General features: G+C 34.7%; 2 protein-coding genes across 6 annotated transcripts in view; one reads left to right on the top strand and one right to left on the bottom strand.

The window, feature by feature from the left end:
• The window catches only part of KLHL28 (kelch like family member 28), a 30,807-nt gene extending 26,427 nt beyond the window's left edge, over positions 1–4,380 (bottom strand). Inside the window, exons 1-2 of one of the 3 annotated variants that reach the window (XM_011376234.2) lie at positions 4,121–4,380; positions 2,794–2,878 (exon numbers count right to left, since the gene is read on the bottom strand). The gene's annotated coding sequence lies outside the window, so the exon portion shown is untranslated. The other 2 variants (XM_011376226.2, XM_023522140.1) reach the window with 2 other exon arrangements.
• Positions 4,381–4,495: 115 nt separating this feature from the next.
• TOGARAM1 (TOG array regulator of axonemal microtubules 1) overlaps positions 4,496–21,954 on the top strand; it is a 68,015-nt gene continuing 50,556 nt past the window's right edge. For 2 of the 3 annotated variants that reach the window (XM_011376203.2, XM_011376189.2), the window contains exons 1-3: positions 4,497–6,755; positions 18,160–18,316; positions 21,037–21,168. In XM_011376203.2, coding sequence (XP_011374505.1) covers positions 4,713–6,755; positions 18,160–18,316; positions 21,037–21,168 — 2,332 coding nt within the window. In that variant the 5' untranslated portion in view covers positions 4,497–4,712. Of the gene's footprint in view, positions 6,756–18,159; positions 18,317–21,036; positions 21,169–21,954 lie in introns of all 3 variants that reach the window. The other variant, XM_011376212.2, reaches the window with a different exon arrangement.

Genomic DNA, 21,954 nt, shown 5'->3' with positions numbered 1-21,954 from the left:
GAGAAATGAAGTCCAAGGAAAGATTTAAACCTTGGCACTCTGTCTCCAGAGTTCTTAAATACTATATTATACTGCCTCTCTTATGAGCTCATAATTTCTTAACTTCATTAAAGTTTTAACTCAAACAAGAAACCAAAAAGGTGCAGAATAGAAACCCAAAAAAGGATAGATCACATACACACACACACATATATACATATACACATACATACATATAAAATATACATATACTATGTGGATCAGTTACAAAAGTACATCGGAGCTTTAAGATGAAATAAAGAGGGACCCATGAAACAATGATTCCCTTCTGTTTTTTATATCATAGCAGGATTGATTCTTCTTCCCCCATATCCCTGCCATACTTTTTTTGTTTTTAATTTTAATACCATAAAACATATATTTAGGAGTACTCTAAACCCAAGTAACTGGATTAATCAATATTAAATAAATGGCATCTATTTGAAAAGTTTTTAAAAGATAATGGTATTGTGCTTCACTTCTAATCACATTCTTGTTACATAAAGATCCACAACATGAAGGCAACGTTAGATAAAAATTAAATTTTCCAGAGTCTACACAGCAGCGTCACAACTTTAGGTTCTGAAGCAAAGCTAATAAAGGTCAAGCTGTGAGTTTAGTAACTACTTAATTGACACCTAAGCTACAACACAGTGGTGCTGAAATCAGCTGGGAGGCAATTATTTGCTACAAGGAAAGCAAATAAATGGCGAAGAGAAATGAGGTTTAAAAAAAAACAAAAAAACACATATACTTTTCTGTAAAAAATGTGATTTTTAAATTTAAGAGAATATTGTATCATATCAACTGTTTTCTTAAATTTCTTTCCCACAGTTAAACTCTCCTTACAGATTTCAACTAATGATGGCATTAATTTTATCAGTGAGCCTATGGCACAAGTTGACATATTTTCCTTTTGAGATTGACTTTCATTATATCTGGAGAAACAAAGTAAAATTAGAGCCTGTTATAATATGAATCATTATATCACGGATTCAGGAATAATACAGAAGAAAGTCCTCAAAACCATTACTAACTACATCTAGTAAAAATTGTAATTACATAATTAACCCATCCACTGAAAAACTGTTACAGTGAATGTGAAATCCTTTAACTTATGCAAATTAGTGCTTAAAATGCAACAAAAATTGGATTAAAATTATAGTTTCGATTCAGTCAGAAATGCATAATGGCTTTGGAACATAAACCTAAGCAATTCAAAGTATATCACTGATATATATCAAGAAAACCTGTTTAATCCCACATGTGTGAAAATAACTTCATAATTTCTTAATCTTATTAAAGTTTTGACTCAAGAAACTAAAAAAGGTTCAGAACAGAAACTCAAAATGTAAGATTAAAATATATATAATCAAATAATACATAATAAAAGACATGAATGACTAATAATGGAAAAAGCTAATTTTATCCTATAGTTTCAATACTCTCCCTCACCAAAACTTTTCCAAAACTCCAAGTAGCTAAATTGACTAATTTGAATCTTACTTTCTCTGTCCGATTACTTTCCAATGGAAATATCCATAAAATGTGCCATAGTACAAATGTAGAAGATATAACCTCGAAAATTTGTTTTAAGGATTAAATGAATCAAAATTCATTAAGTACTTAGCAGTGTATGGCACATAACAAACACTCAATAAATGGTAGTATTATAATTACTATTAATATTAATAGCACCATTCATTTGCATACCATTTCTTCATAATAACTTCTTAAACTATACAAAATTCTTAATAGTTTACAGAATTCACCATGATTTCCAAAATTCCTGAATATCTGTAAAACTTGAGTAAGAACACAGAAAAAAACTACAGCTTACATATCACAAACACTCCTGTAACCCACTATTTTAAATAATCTTTTTTGAAATCTTTGATATTTTTAACTTGTTTTACCTAAATTTACTATTTTCAATGTATCCTTAATTACCCTCTTTCAACTTTCAAAGATGTACTATTAATACACTTAATAGTGTATTCCACTATTCTGGAATTTAATTTTTTTATCCTATATCTATGGTTCAATATAAAAGACTCTTCTAGTCAACACACAACTCCTAGAATTCCCTGGATTCCTAGAATTCAAGAAAAATTTTTTAAAATCTGCTTTGTAATAGAAATAAACACAATATACACTAAATGGATGAGATTTATCTTCCAGAAAATAATCCTAAAATAATTAGTAAGATATGTGATGCTGTTAAGATCCCATTTCCTAAACATCCACCATGGAGACTAATGCATCTTCCATGTCTTCATCAAGGAAATTAAATGTAACAGACATAAAATAAATTGCAACCTATAACACAGTGATCAACAAGGCCCTGAGAAAAGTGGTCAAAATGAAGATTCATCTTGCTTTATTCCAAGAAAAAGGACTTCATAATTGATTGGTTTAAGTATCCAAGCCCCTTGAGAAGCATTTTCTAAAGAAAGAAGGGATAATTCTTAAGCTTCTACCATAACTTTGATGATGAATATCATTCAAGACTTTACAAGTTCCTTTTCTTTGATTCCATGATTACCACACAACCTCTACTTTCTATTTCAAAGTTCTTGGATACAGGAAAGAGTGTGCTGGATTTTCAACCTGAAAATTCTGATCGATGGAAAGGATTCTCTTCTATTCCAACATAAACCGGCATTCTAATGTGCACATTCTAATGAGTACATCATTCTCTTATTTAGTTTAGATTGCACTGGGTTCCTGAAGTCTGAGCATACATGAGTAACGGTATAAATTTGAAATTCTTACATTGGAAATATGAGATCTTCCTTCTCACTGACAACTGCTACAACCATCTCTTGATTTTCACTCCCTTCCCTTACTTATCCTGCTCCTAATGTAAAAAATAAAAATTAAAAAAAAAAAGTGGTTTTCTTTTGTCTACTGAAACAGAGCCAAGCCAAATTTAGGCAAATGAATAATTATGAAGAAACCTAGAACTTAAAACCCAAACAAGAATGCAAGTTTACACAAGCCTCATTTACATTTATTCTCAAAAGAAAAAAAGAAACGCATGACATTCAAATTGTGCTTTAAGACAACATACACAAATTGTTTTTAAACTTACTTTTTCCAGCAACATCACTTATAAAGTGGTTTGGCACACGTGACTCAATTATTCTAAGACTTAAAAATGTATCGAAGAGATATCCCCTTTGGCACAGAGTAGGGCAGGAAAACTTGTATTTGAAGTGCACATAACTTGGAGACTTCAAAGGATAACACACTTTTCTCATTGGGTCATTCAAAAGCAATTGTGTTATTCTTTCAAAAAACAACAAAAAAATTCTCGTCTACACTCCAAAGAATTACACCAGCCTTACATCAGACACTCCATCTCAATTCAACTGTGTCCGCTTAAGTTTCATTTACAAGGAGAAAATGTTCACCAAATTCACAGTTCATCTAAAACAAGGAAATGTCTATTATCGGCCTTAAATCTACAGGGCAGAATTCTTAGGACCATGATGCCGAGAACTTCTACAGTAACTGAAATTTTCTTTGCAATCTCCATTTCCAAGAGTCAGAAAGGCTGTAGAGAATCCTGAGGATCCTGCAAGGAGGTTGGGGCGAGGGAGCAAGAGAGCAGGGAAGGGGTGAGTCTCACAGAGGAACTGCAGTAGACTTTGAGAACGTATAAGAGAGAGGCGGTTAGCTACAGGGAAAAACAGACTTATCTCCAGATAAAGTACGTTTTCAAGGAACCTGAAGTGAGGAAGGTAAGGAAAAATGACATAAAATCATTAACTCTCCATGGCCGGAGGTTAAGCAAAGTAGAGAAAGGGGGTTGGAGTAAGGGTCCAAAAGACCAGGATCTGAACTAAAGTACACAGGCTATGAGCTCGGCCTTGATCCAGATCTTCGGCCCCAGTAAGCGGACGGCAGGGGGAAAGGATCGCACTTCCTCAGGGTTGTAGAAAACAACGCGGTTTACTAACGAGTCCTGCACAAGAAGATGTCTCCTCTCTCCCTACTTACTCCCGTTCATTTCTTTACTTCCACTCTAGTACCAGCAACACTCCCGCAAAATTCAGCCAATGCCTGCGCCGCAGGTGGATAGCTAAAGGAAAAATACCTGAGTCCAAGGAATTGCGCCGGAAGCGACGGGAGGAGGAGCCGTGGACAACTGGAGCCCGGGCAAGATCCTCTCTTGCCTCTAGTCAAATCTCAATCTTTACGGGTGGGGCAGAGAACTTCCGCCCTAAACGAGGATATCGTCACTTCCGCCTAATGCTTTTCCCTCCTCCCTGCACACTCCCTTCTCTCCGCTCTAGATACGTTCCTTACGTTTGCTACGTTCGCAACATTCTCACTTCCTTTTCCAGGAGCCATCTGCCTAACCTTAACACCTGACGTGGACTACACGACCCAGCATCCACCACAGCAGTTTGATTTCCGGGTCAAGAGGGCCAAGCTGGGTATATCACCATGGAAGCGATCGGTTTGGTCACGTGGCGCCCCTGGTTACGCCCGGTGGTAGCAGTGGGGGCTTAGGCGGGGGCCATTTTGCCGAAGGCTCCTGGAGTTGGGGGCGGTCTGGCACCTAACTGAAGCTATTTCTTTTCTTCCTCTGCAGCTGGGGCTTGGAGAGGAACAAGAAGGTTGGGCTCCATCAAGCCCTTCGGAGACGATGGTTTCCTCTAGTCTCCGCCACCTGACGACCCTGCATGGCGGCTGTGCCCTCCGCGCTGCTCCTACTGCCGCCCCTTCCAGCCCGATGTTCCTGTCGCCTCCAGAGCCGCAATCGTCTTTCCGCCCCAGGGACTGATGATAGTCGAGGTAGGGGCACCATGAGAGGCGAGAAAAACTACTGCCGGGGAGCTGCTGGAGACCACGGTTCCTGCCCCCCGACACCTTCGCCTCTGGCCGCGACCTTCTTGATGCCCGCGGAGGCAATCTCAAGTAGTTGGTCTGGGTCTGGAAGTGGTTCGTCAGGGGGAGATGAAGAGGAGACTCGGCTCCTTCAACTCCTCCGGACTGCGCCAGATCCTTCTGAGGCCTTCCAGGCTTTGCAGGCTGCTTTGCCGCGGCGGGGCGGTCGACTAGGCTTCCCCCGACGTAAGGAAGCATTGTATCGTGCTCTGGGCCGAGTGCTTGTGGAAGGAGGTAGTGATGAGAAGCGACTCTGCTTGCAACTCCTCTCGGACGTTCTCCGGGGTCAGGGGGAGGCAGGCCAGTTGGAAGAGGCCTTTAGCTTAGCTCTTCTGCCTCAACTAGTTGTCTCCTTACGAGAAGAGAATCCAGCCCTGCGGAAAGATGCTCTGCAGATCCTACACATATGTCTGAAACGTAGTTCTGGACAGGTGCTGAGAACACTTATACAACAAGGACTGGAAAGTACCGATGCCCGGCTTAGGGCTTCCACAGCACTACTGTTCCCTATCTTACTTACTCCTGAGGATTTGTTGCTCGGCCTAGATCTTACCGAGGTGATAATATCCCTAGCCAGAAAGCTTGGCGATCAGGAGATAGAAGAAGAATCTGAGACAGCATTCTCTGCACTTCAGCAAATTGGGGAGCGACTTGGCCAAGAGAGGTTTCAATCCTATATCTCTCGCCTTCCGTCTGCCCTGAGGAGACAATACAATCGCCGCCTGGAGTCCCAGTTTGGCAGTCAAGTACCTTACTATTTGGAACTTGAAGCCTCTGGATTTCCTGAAGATCCCCTTCCCTGTGCAGTGACTCTTTCCAACAGCAATCTTAAATTTGGGATTATTCCTCAGGAACTGCATTCAAGATTGTTAGATCAGGAAGACTATAAGAACCGGACTCAGGCCGTTGAGGAACTGAAACAAGTGATGGGACGGTTTAACCCTAGTTCTACCCCTCATTCAAGCCTTGTCAGTTTCATTAGCTTGCTGTATAATTTGTTAGACGATTCAAACTTCAGGGTGGTCCATGGCACGCTTCAGGTTCTGCATTTACTGGTTATTCGCCTTGGAGAGCAGGTACAACACTTCTTGGGACCAGTTATAGCAGCTTCTGTCAAAGTGCTGGCAGACAACAAGTTGGTGATCAAACAGGAATACATGAAAATTTTCCTCAAGCTAATGAAGGAAGTAGGTCCTCAACAGGTGCTTTGTTTACTCCTGGAACATCTCAAACATAAGCATTCCAGAGTAAGAGAGGAGGTGGTGAACATTTGCATCTGCTCCCTCCTGACCTATCCCAGTGAGGATTTTGACCTACCCAAACTGTCTTTTGATCTTGCCCCAGCTCTTGTAGATAGCAAACGCAGGGTACGCCAAGCAGCTCTTGAAGCCTTTGCTGTGTTGGCATCATCAATGGGCTCAGGTAAAACCAGCATCCTTTTTAAAGCTGTGGATACTGTTGAACTGCAAGATAATGGAGATGGAGTGATGAATGCGGTGCAGGCCAGATTGGCTAGGAAAACCCTCCCAAGGTTAACAGAACAGGGATTTGTGGAGTATGCAATGCTCATGCCATCATCTGCCCAGGGTAGGTCAAGCCATTTGGCACATGGAGCAGATACAGACTGGCTTTTGGCTGGTAACAGAACTCAGAGTGCACACTGTCACTGTGGTGACCACACGAGGGATAGCATGCAAATTTATGGATCGTACAGTCCAACTATCTGTACCCGAAGGGTATTAAGTGCAGGAAAAGGAAAAAATAAATTACCATGGGAAAATGAGCAGCCAGGAGTCATGGGAGAAAACCAGACCTCCATTTCCAAGGATATAGAACAGGTATGCATCTTCTCTAATTTCCTTGAGTTGAAACTGAAAGAATTTAAAATGAAAATATACCTGTAATGAGTTAAGGGTGAGGCTGTTTAGGATTGTTATGCTTGGTTTTTAAATCAATTCAAATTCTAATGTGAGTATCTACTATAATGGTACAGAACATATAGGATTGTTTAATAGGCTTTCTGTTTGATGGATTTATTAAATTCTAAGAACAATGTGATATAGACCATGCCAGGATTTCAGTTTTGGCCTCTTACTTTGGTGTATCAGTTATCTCCTTCATACAACAAACACTGAATACCTAGTAGGTGCCGGATAAAGAGCTAAGTTCTGGGAATGAAAATGAGACTGGTTCCACAAAGTTCAGGGATAAGGTAGTTACAAGTTTGTTAAGAGCTAAAATAAAAATATAAAGACTCTTGTGGGAATACTGAAATTAGAAAAAAAAAAGGTTATTAGAAAAGTCAAAAAAGCCTTCTGAGCAGGTGTGACATCTGAATTGACTTTTCCTGCCTGCCCCCATTTCTATTTTGAAAATTCTAAGTCTACAGGTAACTTAATAGTACAATGAATATCCACATACTCCATCTATACTTACCAGTTGCTATATTGCCGTGCGTACTCCATATTTGCCAAACCATTTGAAAGTAGTGTTGAGATCTTTACATTCCTAAATATTTCTGGATATATCTCCTAAGAATGACATTCTTCTTTATAGCCATGATACCATTATCACACCTCAGAATATAAATAGTAATTCAGTAATATCTTAACATAAAGCCTGTATTTAAATTTCTCCAATTTTTATAGTAGTTTAACTTATCCAGGATCCAATCAAAATTTATGCAGATAATATATCTCTTCTGTGTAGAATAGTATGCCCGCTTATTTGTTTCTTTGTTTTTTCTAGACAGAGTGTTTTGAAAAGAATTTGGGGTAGTTTTGTAGAATTTCCCACATTCTTAATTTATCTGATTGTTTTCCTTATGATTACATTCAACGTAAACAGTTTTAGCAGAAATATTGCATAAGAAAGATGTTGCTAACTTCACATGACATCACATCATGAAGTATGTAATACCAGGCTGTCCCACTATTGGTGATGCTAAATTTTCTCACTTCGATTAAGCTGGTGATTAGCCAGATCATTCTATTGTAGCCATTTATCTTCCTCTTTATAATTAGCACAGGATCTGTAGGATGATACTTTGAGACCCTCTGAATACCGCAATAACCTTTCACCCACTGTTCTTAGCATCCATCAATGATTCTTACCTGCATCATTTATTACATTGGGAGATACAAAAAAGGGTAACTTTTTTTTTTAATTCTAGCATTTCTCCTATATCTGTTACCCAGCATTCTTTTTAATTCTATGTGTAATATTTAAATCAGTATTCCTTTTGATGCTAAAATAGTTTCAGATTTGATGGCTGGCTCCTATGTCTTTTGACATGACTGTTTAGTGTTTGAACACTTTTTTAACTTAAACATAACATGATGCCCAGGCTTACCTTGTACTTTTATTGCTCCAGACCTGGTGTTGACCATTTTTTTTTCAAGCGCCCTAAAATTGCTTTTTAAATGAAGAGTGGAATTTAAAAGCCAAAATTTGGATATAGATGTGCTCATTGCTATTGCTTACCATCGCTGATTGGCCCTTTCATGGGACAGAACCAGAGATTACCTTTTTTTTTCCTTTAATGAATTCATACTGATACCTCTGATTCAAATTCAGCACTGTGTGATTCTTCTCTATCTTTTTTTAGTTTTATTTGTATCTCTATTCTCCCAGAATAAAACTCTGGTTCCCAACATCAGTTATATTTATTCATATGTTGTATCCTACAATACACAAAAAATAATTACACTAATAACAATTAATTACCCATTAGATAAAATTCAAGATTTCTTTGCAATTTCTTTTCTGCTTAGAATTATCTCACAGTCAAAGTTCTGTGTTCAAACTTTTAATTGTTTTCCGGGTGATTATGATTCAAATAGTGTGATGAAAGATGAAAAAGTTTGCTAAGTGTGGATGAGGCCTGGTGAATTTCAGAACAAATGAATATATGTTCAGAGACACTGAATTATGAAAACACATAGCAAATTAATACGAAATGGTGAGTTTCTGCATAGCTGAACAAGGCATTTGATAGGAAGTAGTAGAAGATGCTACTAAAAATGTAGGCAGAGGCAGAGTATAGAGATCATTTTTGCAAATAAGTAGTTCATACTTTTTGTGATAGACCACAAAGGGATGGAGGTGAACTTAGTGTTCCCTCTCAGAGTTTGTCAATTTTAAAAAAATAATTCACATAATCTAGTTTTATGGTTATTTTCATGTGTTGTAAACATTAGCTGCCAGTGGATGATTTTCTTTAAACATCGATGATAACACTGCCTGTTACACATCAAGTCTGCAATGTTAGTGTATTAAGAAGATTCTGGTGCTGGCGAAAGCACCAGAAATCTGAAAATAAGTCCATTTCTGAAATTCCAGTGTAGACATATGTTGCTTTTGAAAGATGCTTTGGTGAAATTAAAACATCTCGTAAATTAAGTTACAGCTTCTTGCTCAGAAATAGTCTGTAAAAGAAGTGCATTAGAAATTATCTTAAAGGACAGGTATTAAATATTTAAATATTTTTATGTGTGCAGTTTTTTAAAGTGTATGTAGAGTACATCATATAAAGTCTATATATAGTTAAATTAATAAACATTTTTTAGAGCAGTTTTAGGTTCACAGCAAAATTGGAACAGAAAGTACAGAGGTTTCCCATATACTCCCCTGCCCCTACATATGCACAGCCTCCCACATTATAAACATCCACACTGCCAACACCACAGTGGTACATTGTTAAAATTGATGAACCTAGACTGACACATAATTATTACCCAAAGTCTATAGTTTACATTAGGATTTACAGTTTGCGAGTTTGGACAAATATATCCATGTCCTATATCCACCATTAAAATATCATAGAGAATAGTTTTACTGCCATAAAAATTTCAGTTCTCTGCCTATTAATCTCTCTCTCACTCCCTCCCTAACTCCAGGCAACCACTGATCTTTTTACTGTCTCCATAGTTTGCCTTTTCCAGAATGTTGTGGCCCTTGGATTGATTTGCACTGGCTATTGACCAGGCTCTGCCGTAACATTTGCAGTCTACTGTTAATCTTGTTCACATGTAACATTGGTTGGTGACAGACATTAAACAGCAAAGCTTCCAGAAAAACTCATAAATGTTTAAATTACATATTTCTGTTTTGAAGATAAATAGACTAGTTTGCTTAGAAGTACGATTTTTGTAGTGTAGTAGTAGAAAACACGGTTATAGAAGAGGGAAGCAGACAGTGCCTAGATTGGAGACTCTTGAATACCAGTCTCAAGAGTTTAGCCTGTTATTTAGACAGTGATTTGTGACTATAGGGCGGCTTATTTATTTGTTTATTTGTTTTTTGTTTTATTTATCTTTTTAAGCAGTGTTTTAGAAAAATTAATCACAATGGCAGTAATGCATTTCTTAGAGAAGCTAGAGACTAGAGACAAGATCAATTATACTTTTATTGTACTATAGGTGTGAAGTGCTGTTATTTATGTGATTGGCAGGGTGTCTGGATGAGACTGAAAAGAAAGTGATGAATGTAAGAGATATTTCAGAAGATTTAGTGACAGTGTTGAAGAGAGGGAGAGAAAGAGGGATAGCTAAAATTTGAATGAGCTGACAAAATGCATAATAGTTCATGGATATACATAGGAAGATCCTAAAAGAGGAAGTTAATTTGGGGGAAATAAATTTTAGGTGGAGAAAGGTAAACTATTCCAGTTGAGTTTGAAAACTATTCAAGAGGTAAGGAAAGAACTAGAGATTTAGATCTTGGAAGTCACATACTGAGAAGTCAATTGCTGAAACTGTGAGAATGGATGGGCTCTTTGTTGAAGGGCATATAGGGAAGAGCAGAGTGCTGAAGACTCAATCTTAGCATGCATGCATCCCCATTTAGGGAATAGCAATAGGAGATAGAACCAAACAAGGCAAGGAGAAAGGATGCCTAAGATTTGGAAAAGAACCAAGACAGAGCAAGGTTTTAGAAGTGAAGTAGAGAGTTTTAAGAAGGATATCAGTACTGTTAAATGCCGGACAAATTGAGGAGAACAAAAACTGAAAAGCATGACTTGTTTTTATATATTCAACCTGCTACTTATAAAATAATTTTCGGTACTTTTAATTTTATCTTAATTTCCTCTTGATAATCCTTCTGATCGTAAAATATTATATGTGCTTATTATTGAAAATTTGGAAAATATAAAAAAGTACCAAGAAGAAATTTAAATGTTTCAGCAATCCTACTACTAAGAAAGGCCTGCAGTGAATATTTTGTTGCTTGTTCTTCAAGTATCATTTCAATTTATGTATATAGGTATAGATTTTTTTTTCCATACATGAAACTCTCCCCTTTTTACTTACTTTAGCGTGAACATTTTTTTCTTTAACATTGAATGATCTGTAGCAAGATCTTTAATGACTGTTTAATATTAGATTGTATAATAGCATGGTCTGTTTAACTGTTCTCTTACTTTTGAATATTTAGACTTTTAATTCTGTTTTTGTTTCTACCATTTAGTTGATTCTTTTTGGTCCCTGACATATAGACTGATAACCAGATTCCTGTGATGTTCTAACTTTGCATCTTTTTCTTTGTTTTTATGAGTATTTTAATGGGTTAGTAAGATCAAGCAATCAGGTTTAACTAGCTGGCTACCATATAAGCTATACTTTTCCTAACAGATTTTCTACAGTGTAGTTAAGAGTCAGTAACCGTCTCTAAAAAGAAGCATACTTGCTTTATGTGTATGTAATTACTAGGTCTGTAGTTTTTTCAAGGAAGAGGATTTGGTTATTGGAAGGTCATTGGGACATAGAAAAGAATAGTTTTAGAAGAATGTTATAGACAGAGACCAAATTTAAAAGTTTATGAGATGAGTTGATAAGGAAACAGGCAATAAGCATTTATTCAACATCTTTTTGATCATTTACTATGTGCAAAACCAAGTGCGAGTTTACAGACTACTCTTTAAAGTACTACATAGTATTTTTTCTTCTTTTGATATTTAGTACATGTGAGCCATGTCTTTTTTTCTTCTCAGTGATGGTAAGCACTGTGATAGTAGGGACTGTTTTGTTTTTGTCTTTGTAATAGTACTAACTATGATGCTGTGTCCACAATCAGTATCAACAAATATCTGTTAAATGAGAAAATAACTAAGGGTTTTTCGGTGAAAGAAAAGACCAAGCGAGATATAGCAGGATTTAGCAGGATGAATTATTCCTGTGTTTTATTTTAAAATAAGAAACACTTGATTTGAAAGAGGCAGAGAAAGGAGACACTTGTGAATTCCGTATGCCTACTCTGTATTTTGTACTGTGGTAGATGTTAGACGTGCAAGATATGTATGATTTATTCCCTATAATCATACTCAAGAATCATATTTGAGAGAGAAAGGCAAGGAATGTCCCTAAATAAGTGAATGAGTCATGAATACAGGTATAGAGATTAGCTTTGGAACAAAGGAGGAAGTCTTTTCCTCTAGAACTGAAGGAAAAACAACAAAAATGACTTAAGATACAGAAAAAATTTGAGATAGCAAAAAGGATGATGTGTGTGTGTGTAAGTCAAAAGACAGAAGATACCAGCGTTAGAACAGTGCTTACCAAACTTTAATGTGCCTATGAATTGCCTCAGGATCTTGTTAAAATAAAGATCTGATTCAATTTGTCTGGAAGGGGATCTGAGACTACTAGTCTACTATGCTAGGTGTTGCTGATGCTGCTGATTTGTGAACCAATTTTGAGAGCAGGATTCTAATATTAGACTTCCATATTCTGGTAAACTATGAAGCAAGATGAGAAGGGAAAATAAGAGGATCAGGGATTTGAAGAATGTGGGAAAGATTTAGAATACCAATATGACAAATTTAAAGATAATAGAAACTTAAAATTATTAAGTCACACTAATGTATTTGGTATGAACTTAATCCTAAACAGTGAGATCATCCTTGGATGCTGGATTGTTTCCAATAAGTAGTCATTAATTTTCTTTTTAAAATTTTATTGGGTTGCTTGAAGAATTTGAAAAACATTTATTTTTAATGCTTGTCAAAATCATGAGCAACTCCAAAGCATATCTATTCTGTGTAGGTGATCTATTTAAAAACTTAAAAATAATTTTAAATACATTAAAAAAATAAACCTTAAAAGCACATTAAACAAAGTAATGTATATGTTATATTGATTTTACTATCTTAAAAAAGTTACAGCCATTCCCTTGATAAATGGACAAAACATACTCGTTACCTTGTATATATATTTTTATTTCCCTGTAACTTTTTTTTTTTTTTACCTAAGGCTGTGTTAACTGTATCTATTAAATACAACCTTACCTAGAGAAACCAACTTTTGTTTCCTCACGGATGCAGAAAAAACTAAAAGTCAGTAACCAAGAGCTATCCTTTCATTCTCTTCATGAGTACACATTTCTTATCTTTTTTATAATGATTTAAGTGGCAAAATAAACATGTATTTAACATCCAAAGGTATTTATATATCCTTTAAACTGTTTGATGGCTATTCTATAATGTATGAGACAAGGGTAAATTAAAAACATCTTTGGTGACCAATGGTTTGCATTTTTATTATTAGAAATTGTTTGGGTTCTAAAGATTTTTCATTAATTTCATTATATATTAGTTTAAGATCTTATGAATAACTAAGGGTCTGAAAATTACAACAGAAGCTAATATATTAAGCATTGTCAGATTTCTGGCATTAAAAGAATTGATTCTTTTCATAGTGATATTATACAATTTAATTGACACGATTTTATAATTTTATATTTTGAAAAGGAGTGATGTTAAATTTATCTAACTTGTAACTTCCGAACTTGTATAGGAAATTTAAGATTTTTAATTTAATTAGGCTTTTCCTGAGAGATGAGTTCAAGTTTGCACAAATAATTATATCATACTTATATTAAAAACTATTAAGTATTGCTTGTTTTGGCTTTTGGAAACTATCATTTTTCTAAGTTTGTTTAATTTATAATTAAGTGTCTTTACTATCTTTAGCCTTAGAATTCTAAAGTAATCTTAATTTGCAGTTAATTATTTAGAGAAATTGAGGAAAGCTGACCATTGAATGTTAATGGGTTTTGTTGTTTAATTTGTAATTGTTTCTTTAGTATCTTTAGTTTTAGAATTCTAAAGTAATGCTAATTTGCAGTTAATTATTTAGAAAAATTGAAGAAAGCTGAACATTGAATGTTACAGGTTTTGTTGCCTTTCATCTTTAGTATAAGAATTTGATTTTTGTAGATATTGACAGGTATTGGGCCTATAATAAGTGAACATGAAAGAAATCTTAAGTTTTTGGTGGAGGAAGTTTAAAACAAACATAAATGGAACACACCAATAAGGAAACAAAATTCCAAATTCTTTGTCAGCTGCCACCTGAACAGGGTAATGCCATCCAGCAGAAATCACTGAATAGTTAGACTATAAAATCAAAACTTATTTCCACCACTGCTGCCATCTGTGTGTAAACAAACTATTGTCCATGTTGCTCAGTCAAAATCAGAACCAGAAGCCGGCTTTGCCCAGAATCAGATTCACTGTGTGAGCCATATTGTTTATTTGGTTATATGAGGAAAGGTTAACTGAGGACTCAAGGGTCCAAGTCTCGGAAAAGGTGCACTTTCAGGCCATGCGTTTGATTCTCATGATAGGACCCAGAAGGGCAGTATATTAGTGAAACTTCTAGAAATAAACATCAAACAAGGAGTCAGAAGCATTTAGTTTATTATTTTGCAGTTTGTTTTCTTACATGTAAGAGAGTCAGCTAATAGACTAAATTAAGAAAAGCCAGAAATGAGAAAAGGAAAAAATATTAGAGACAATATAAGTCTTATTTGCACATTTTATGGGTAAACTGGTTAGCTGACAGTTGCAAAGAGTGCAATCTGGGTATCCTGCCCTTGTATAGGAAGCCTAAGAATTTCAAAGAAAATATTTTAGTTGTTTTAAGAAAATATATTTTAGCCGTGTAATGGATATGACAGTCCAGGTCTGCCAGTCTCCTTCTATCAGCACTACTATCTTAAGTCAGATATATGCCATTTCTCTCACTGAAACTTATTCATTAATGTTAAAAAATTTTTTGAACCAACCCAAATAAATGTTCCATAATAGGAGAATGGTATATCTAGTCAATAGAATATTATGCAACTTATGGACATGGACAATGGACTAGTGGTTACCAGAGGGGAGGGAGGAGGGGGAAAAAGAAATAAAATATAAATAAATAAAATGTTTGTGTGTTTTTTAAAAAAATATTATGCAGCCTTTAAAAACAGTTTATATCCTTAGACCTAACAATTCCAGTATATGTGCATAACAATGTTCACTACAAGATTGTAATAGTGAAAAGTTGTGACATGGAAAATGTCCATTAGTAGGGAACTATGAGTCCATCCATAATGTGGAATACAGGGCAACCATTTAAAAAAAATAAGATATGTGTAGGTTAACATGAAAGGATGTCTGCAATATGCTGAGTACTTACTACCAGAGTATTTTGTGACCTATTTTTATTTTTTAAAAATAGCTTATTGAAGAGTGCTTACATGTAGAAAAAGACAAGTTTGACAGAGTTTATTAATAGGATTCTAGTGAAATGGGATGCCAAAGAAGAATTTCATTTTATATTTTATTTCTATATTTTTGTTTTTTCACAATAAGCAGTTACTACTTTTGCAATTAAAGTTTATAGCTCTTATGAGAGATCGTAACACATGGGAAATACTTTTCCTATGATGTTAAGTGCAGAAATGGCATCTAAAACTTTATGTATAGTTTCACAACTATGTTTTCTTAAAGTGTGCATAGAAAGTGATTTGAAAAAAAGCACACAAAGATATTACAGAAGGTGACTTTAGGTAATTGGAATAAATTTTTTAATGACCACCACTAATGAATGGGCAAGGTTGCAGTCTAAGTAAAACCGGAAAGAACTTGTAGAAGATCAAAGGCTCCAGAAACTGGAGATCAAGATAAAGTTTAGTAGTTCAATAAAGGCAGTGGTATAAGTGATTTCTGAGAGCATTAGTTATTAAAAGGCCTTTTCCTGATAATTTGTTACTAAGTCGACCAAAATAGAATTAAACTATTTTGTGTTTTTAGACCCCTTGCCAAAAGCTGAAATAAAATGCATTAGTTCATTTTATGACCTTTTTTTGAAAAATATACGAGAAATCAAATGTAAAGGTTAAAGGATAATAAACAGCAAGATTAAAATAGTAGGTAAGACTGAATTTCAAATCATTGTTAATATTAAGTGTGACACTTACCTTTTATAATGCTTTTATTTACTATAACTCTAAGGAATTAAAGGAATTAAATTTTTAGATATTAACTTTAAAGACCACAAACTCTGTCTCATGTTCCTAGAGTCAAAAGATGCTCTAAACAGACTGTTTCACATTTTATAAATTTAACTCATAACTCTTTCAAAATATATCTAATTTTTCTTTAACTCACTTCCCTTTCCTTTTATTCATTGTTTAGTTCATTAAAGCTTATCCTGATGAAAAACCATTTGACTACCTTTAAGAGAGATCAAAAAAGGCCTCTCATGTTAATAATAATTGGTGTGTCCTATGTTGTGCTTTCAAATATTTGTAGAATTTTCTGTAGCAAAATTTAATCCCCAACTGATTTCTCCTAGATTCTTGAAAATTTCACACGCGCACACACATTCTCTAACACTACCACTATCCTTTTATCCCCGTCACCACTACCTCTAGTTGTTGTATCTGGCATACATATTAATGTTCTCTTCTCTAAGCAGAAATTAGTTACAGAGTAAATCTAATGTAAAATATAGATACTAGAGAATTAGTTCTGGATTAGTCACTATTTTAACCATGTCTTTAAATGTATCAGAAATTGGCTATAATTGGTTTCATTTTTATTCCATGTGTCATTTTAATACTGACTACTTCATAATCAGTCATAGAAATTATAATATTAAATTTAGAGAAAGTAAAGTCAGGCCTTTTTATCTGGGGCATTCCTTTTTTTATCATTGGTATTTTCTAGCTTAATTTTTGAAGGCGTTAACAGGTTTTACACAAAATTTGATGAGGAATAACAAGTTCCCTAAGGCATATTTGGTAGTTTATAATCTTTTAATTGTCAAGTAGCTAAAAAGTCTGTAAATAGACATTGCTTTAATTTTATTATATTTTAATGCTATTTGATAATTAGCAAAGTTTGCAAAGAGATATTACTGAGAAGGCTATAGTTTGCCATGGATGTCTAGATTTGATTGTTTGTTAGGCTCCAAATAAATATATAGATGGTAAGTATAATTTCTTGTCTGTTAACTCAATATTTTAAATGTTCTGTAGCCATGTTGAATGTGAAGTGATCTAGAACAATTGAGATTATCATTGGTAAAGAATTCTGAACACTTGACTCATGCTCTCATCTAGTTCTTTAACTATGATTAGATAGAATTTCAAAATTCTATCCTGGCACTTTTGTACCTTAAGGATCAAAGGGGGTATGTGAAAAAAATTGGAAACTGTCAATACCAGATATATATAAAGTATTGTATACTTTGTTTTAACTAAAAGACCTATCATAAACTATTTTTTTGATCATTAAAAAAAACTTTATTTTGAAATAAATTATGGGTTTTAAAGATGGTTCAGAGACTTGCTACACAACCCTTCCCCGAGCTTCTCCTAATGTTGCCATCGTACATAACCATTTATCAACACTAAGAAACTAATACTGCTACAATACTATCATAAACTATTTTAAAGGGAACCATGACCATCTGGACTGTAATTTACATCTGGACTGCAGATTATGAATAATAAATCTGCCTTAGTAAGAATAGTAAAGTGGGATGCTCGCTTGTTCAGTGACCTTCGGTGATCAATTTATTGTCTAATTCTGAAACACAGATGGCATAGTGTGGCAGGCTATGCTGCTGAATCAGAAATGTTCTTTTCTCTATTCAAGTTGTCATTTAATTCTTTTTATTATTGCTATTCTTTCCTTCCTAACTGCCAGATATGTACTGTAGGGGAGGTGAGGTACAGAAAAGATTTGGGGTGAAGTAGTAAGAAAGAGGAAAAAAATGGTATTTCTATTATAGATTAAAAAATACTCTTAGTATACCACACTATGTGTGAATATTTATTTATATCATTGTATATTTGATAAATTTAATATTTTCCTTTAAATCTGATTGTCATAATTGAGTCTAAATTCTGTCTCATTTATTATAAGTAGACTTAACACAAATTTGCTAACTTATTATTTTGTTCTTATAGTTTTCATCATATGATTTCATCCCATCTCCAAAATTAAAGCCCTCTCAAGGAATGCCAGTCAATGATGATTTATGTTTTAGCAGAAAAAGAGTGTCAAGAAACTTATTTCAGAATAGTCAGGATTTTAACTCAGATTCTCTTCCTGCATGTGCTGCTGGTAAGTAACAGGTGCAGGTAATGGACATGTTGAATTAAATTAAAGATTTCTCTAAACTTCATAGTTTATTCAAAGGCTGCAGTTCGGATCCAATACATATTTGTTGAAGATTTGTTACGAATGGACACTTTGGCATAAATTGTCTCATAATACTCTGGAAGGCCTTCTCACAGAAACTGTTTAAGTCCTAATGTAAATCAGTATTTGCTTAATCAACAATCTGTATTTATTGAGTCTCACCTGTGTCAGGTATTTTCAACAAAAGAGGAAAAACTTTCTGCCTAATAGGTCTTGCATTCTATTTGGGACAGACATTAAATCAATGTGAAACATTGTAGGTTAGATGGTAATAGATGCTATGGAGAAAGGTAAAGCAGAAAAGAGGAATATGGGGAAGGGGCTATTTTAAATGATGTAGTGAAATAAGGCCATATTCAGAAAGGAATACTTGAAGTAAACCAGATAGATATCAAGAGAGAAGAGCAAATGATTCCAGAAAGAGGGAAGTAAATGTAGAGTATGGTACATGTTTGAGAAAAATCAAAGAGGCTAGTAAGTCTAGAATGAAATGAGTTAAGGAGAAGAAAAGTAGAAAATGAAAATAAAGAGATATTAGTGGTTCCTATTTATAAAGCTTAATGGGCTATTGAATGAACTTTGAATTTTACTCTGAGTGAGGAACATTTTGAGGAAAGAAGCAGTATCAATTGCCTTATATTTTCCAGGCTTGTATTGGACATTACTTAAAAAGTAGACTTAAGGTGGGCAGGGGCAAAAACAGGGAGTCTATTGTAGTAATCCAGGCTAGAGTTGCTGGAGGCTTTGACTAGGGTAGCAGCGAATGTAGTCAAAAGTGTTTAGATTCTGATTGTATGTCAGAGGTAGAGTTGATATGATTTGTTCATGGGTTGGATGTGAAGTGTGAGAGAGAGAGAAGTCAAGAGTGCTGTAAGGTTTTTTGGCCACAGCAACTGGAAAGATGTTTAATTGCCTAAGTAAATGTTACAGAAAGTAAGTATTGTGGTAGTTCAGAGGACTATTGTCATGGGCCATATCAGCTAGAAAAGGTGTTGAAGAGGAAATAGTACTTGAACTGTATCGCATTTGGGGATGTATACAATACACATAGAGAGGTAGTATGGAGGAGAGCAGAGGCTTGTATTAGGAATGGGCTTGAGATTGTGTGGGAGCTGTGTAAAGGCAAGATTCATTCTAGATGGTAAAAGATAAATTGGGATATGGGGCACCCCTTTGTGCTAGGCTTAAAGATTTGGGCTCATACTTATAAGCTACAGGAAGTTAATGAAGATTTTTTCATTGAGGATAAAAGCTAGGGTGATAAGGTCATTTACAAGTAGAAAGATGGGAATAGGAAAATGTGATGACTGGATGTGAAAGAAGCGGAGTACAGAAAGATCTCAAGATTTAGCACCTAGGAAATTAGAAAAATGATAATGTGCTAAATGAAACCAATAAGAAGGGAAAATGATTTATAAGGTAAAGATTGAATTTGTCATAGATTAATAAATAACATTTATTTGTCATAATAAATAACATTTATTTAATATCCAAATGATATCAGTTACTGAAATTTGTTGGCTATGAGTTTGGACACAATATTTAGAAAACATTATTACCTTAAGAGAATTTATAGATCTTTATGCAAAATATTCCATAATATTTTTATAAAAAATGAAGTGTTATAATGATTATATAGTTTAATGTTTATTTAATAGAGAAAAAGAAATGCAAAGAGATATCCAGTTATGCTTGTACCATTACTTTGGCTTTTTATAAGGCTCATGGTTTCTGTACCATTAGGTAGCTCTTACCTGGTAGTACAGATTTTAAATAACTGGATGATGAGACAACATATAACCTAATGCTAGATTGGATGATACAAATTACGAGTACTATAGAGATTCAAGAAAAGAAAAGATCATAGGTATTGAAGTGGTTTACGAAAACTCCTGGAAAGAGTTTGGACTTTAAAGAAGGGAAGGGTTTGTGATTGGTAGTGAGGCAAGAAGGACTATTGCAGGTAGGGAAAAAGTATAACCGAAGTGCGGAGGTGAGAATTAACTTAGAAGATGCCCAGTACATGAAGGATAAAAAGGCTTGAAATCACAGGAAGAGAATTTAAAAAATCATAGAATTTCAGAACTACAAGAGGTCAGCTCATTTTAAACGTGAATAAACTGAATGCCAGAGAAGTCATTATTACCGTCTTTAATTCAGACTTATTTCCCTGCCTAGGAATAACCTTAACCAGCCACAGTATAGGGAAAACAATCTGGAGAATATGCCTGAATAAGCTTGGGAGCTATGTGAATGCTGTGTTATGTATTAGAAAAGAAGGTAGAAGAATTCTGCAGTAGAACTTTTTGGGTAGAGTGTATACTACAAATACTAGGATGAAGGAAAGCCAGGTCTGGAAGAACATTCCATGGAGGGAGCATGTAGGAAGAAACTGCCTTTGCCTGTATTTTTCAATATACTTTTTTCTGTACTTAACCAGTCTATTTTCTGTCCTTTAACTCTGCCACTAATTAATTCTGCCAATAGCAAAAGCTTTATCCATTTCTTGCCTGCCTGGCTTACTGTTCACACATTTCTGTATTTATTCCCACACAATGACAGCAACATTTATGAAATTAGATGTATTCATGACATAAAGCTAACTTTTACTTTTATGTTTTTCTCCTTCCTTCCTCCCAAAGGTGCTACTGGTACTCAGACAAATCTTTCTGGGAAATGTGGACAACTTGGATTTTCACAGATCTGTGGTAAAACTGGAAGTGTGGATTCTGACTTACAATACCTGGGGACAACTAACAGTCATCACGATAAAGGTTTACATTTCAAATTATTTGGATACAAATGATTTTTAAAATTATGTGGAGTTTCCAAGTCTAGCTTACATGTTATTTTGTGTAATTATATACTCATCACGAAAAAATGTTGTATTTTTAGTAAAAATTTTAATAACATTTTTTATAACTGTTACCCTAATATGTTAGATTTCATAATCTTGATAAAAATATGACTGATTAAAATTAGAGTTTTAGAAACTCATGGTAGAAATGAACATAATTAAAAGTAACATTATCCATTAAGGAGTACTGTGTTAGCAGATGACAGTTCTTTCCATAACTGTTTAAAGTTTAAGGCTATTTAGAATTTATTATGTCCCCTGTTAGGAACCATAACTTCCTGACTCGCTATTATTTCAGATATCTTATAGAACAAAAGGAAGGGTTTAAGTCTCAGTCATATGAATTTTGGATTTTAAGAGGTTTCTTCATTTTCTATGCTAATTAATAGCTTTATCAATTATTTAGAGGTAGGATCAAATCAAATATTTCTACAGATATTTTAGTTTTTGTTGTATATCCTTTACTAAAATTTTTTGAGTGATAGGGGTATACTTCAGTCTGTATTCGTTGATGAAAAAGTAATACTCATTTGAAATTATTAAAGAAGATTTAGTTAATATAACACTTATATTTTAGCTACCCTTTCCTCTACCCACTCCAAAGGGCCATAAAGTTTTTCTTTGTGGTGTTATTCCCAGTAAAATAGTCCATCTTTCCTAATAATACAAGTATTTCTTAAATTTTGACTAGATACCATTGGAA

This window comes from Pteropus vampyrus, unplaced genomic scaffold, assembly GCF_000151845.1.
Source record: "Pteropus vampyrus isolate Shadow unplaced genomic scaffold, Pvam_2.0 Scaffold10, whole genome shotgun sequence".
Lineage (NCBI taxonomy): Eukaryota > Metazoa > Chordata > Mammalia > Chiroptera > Pteropodidae > Pteropus > Pteropus vampyrus.
Note: the sequence above shows the minus strand (reverse complement) of the source record. Positions and strands in the feature narration are given on the sequence as shown.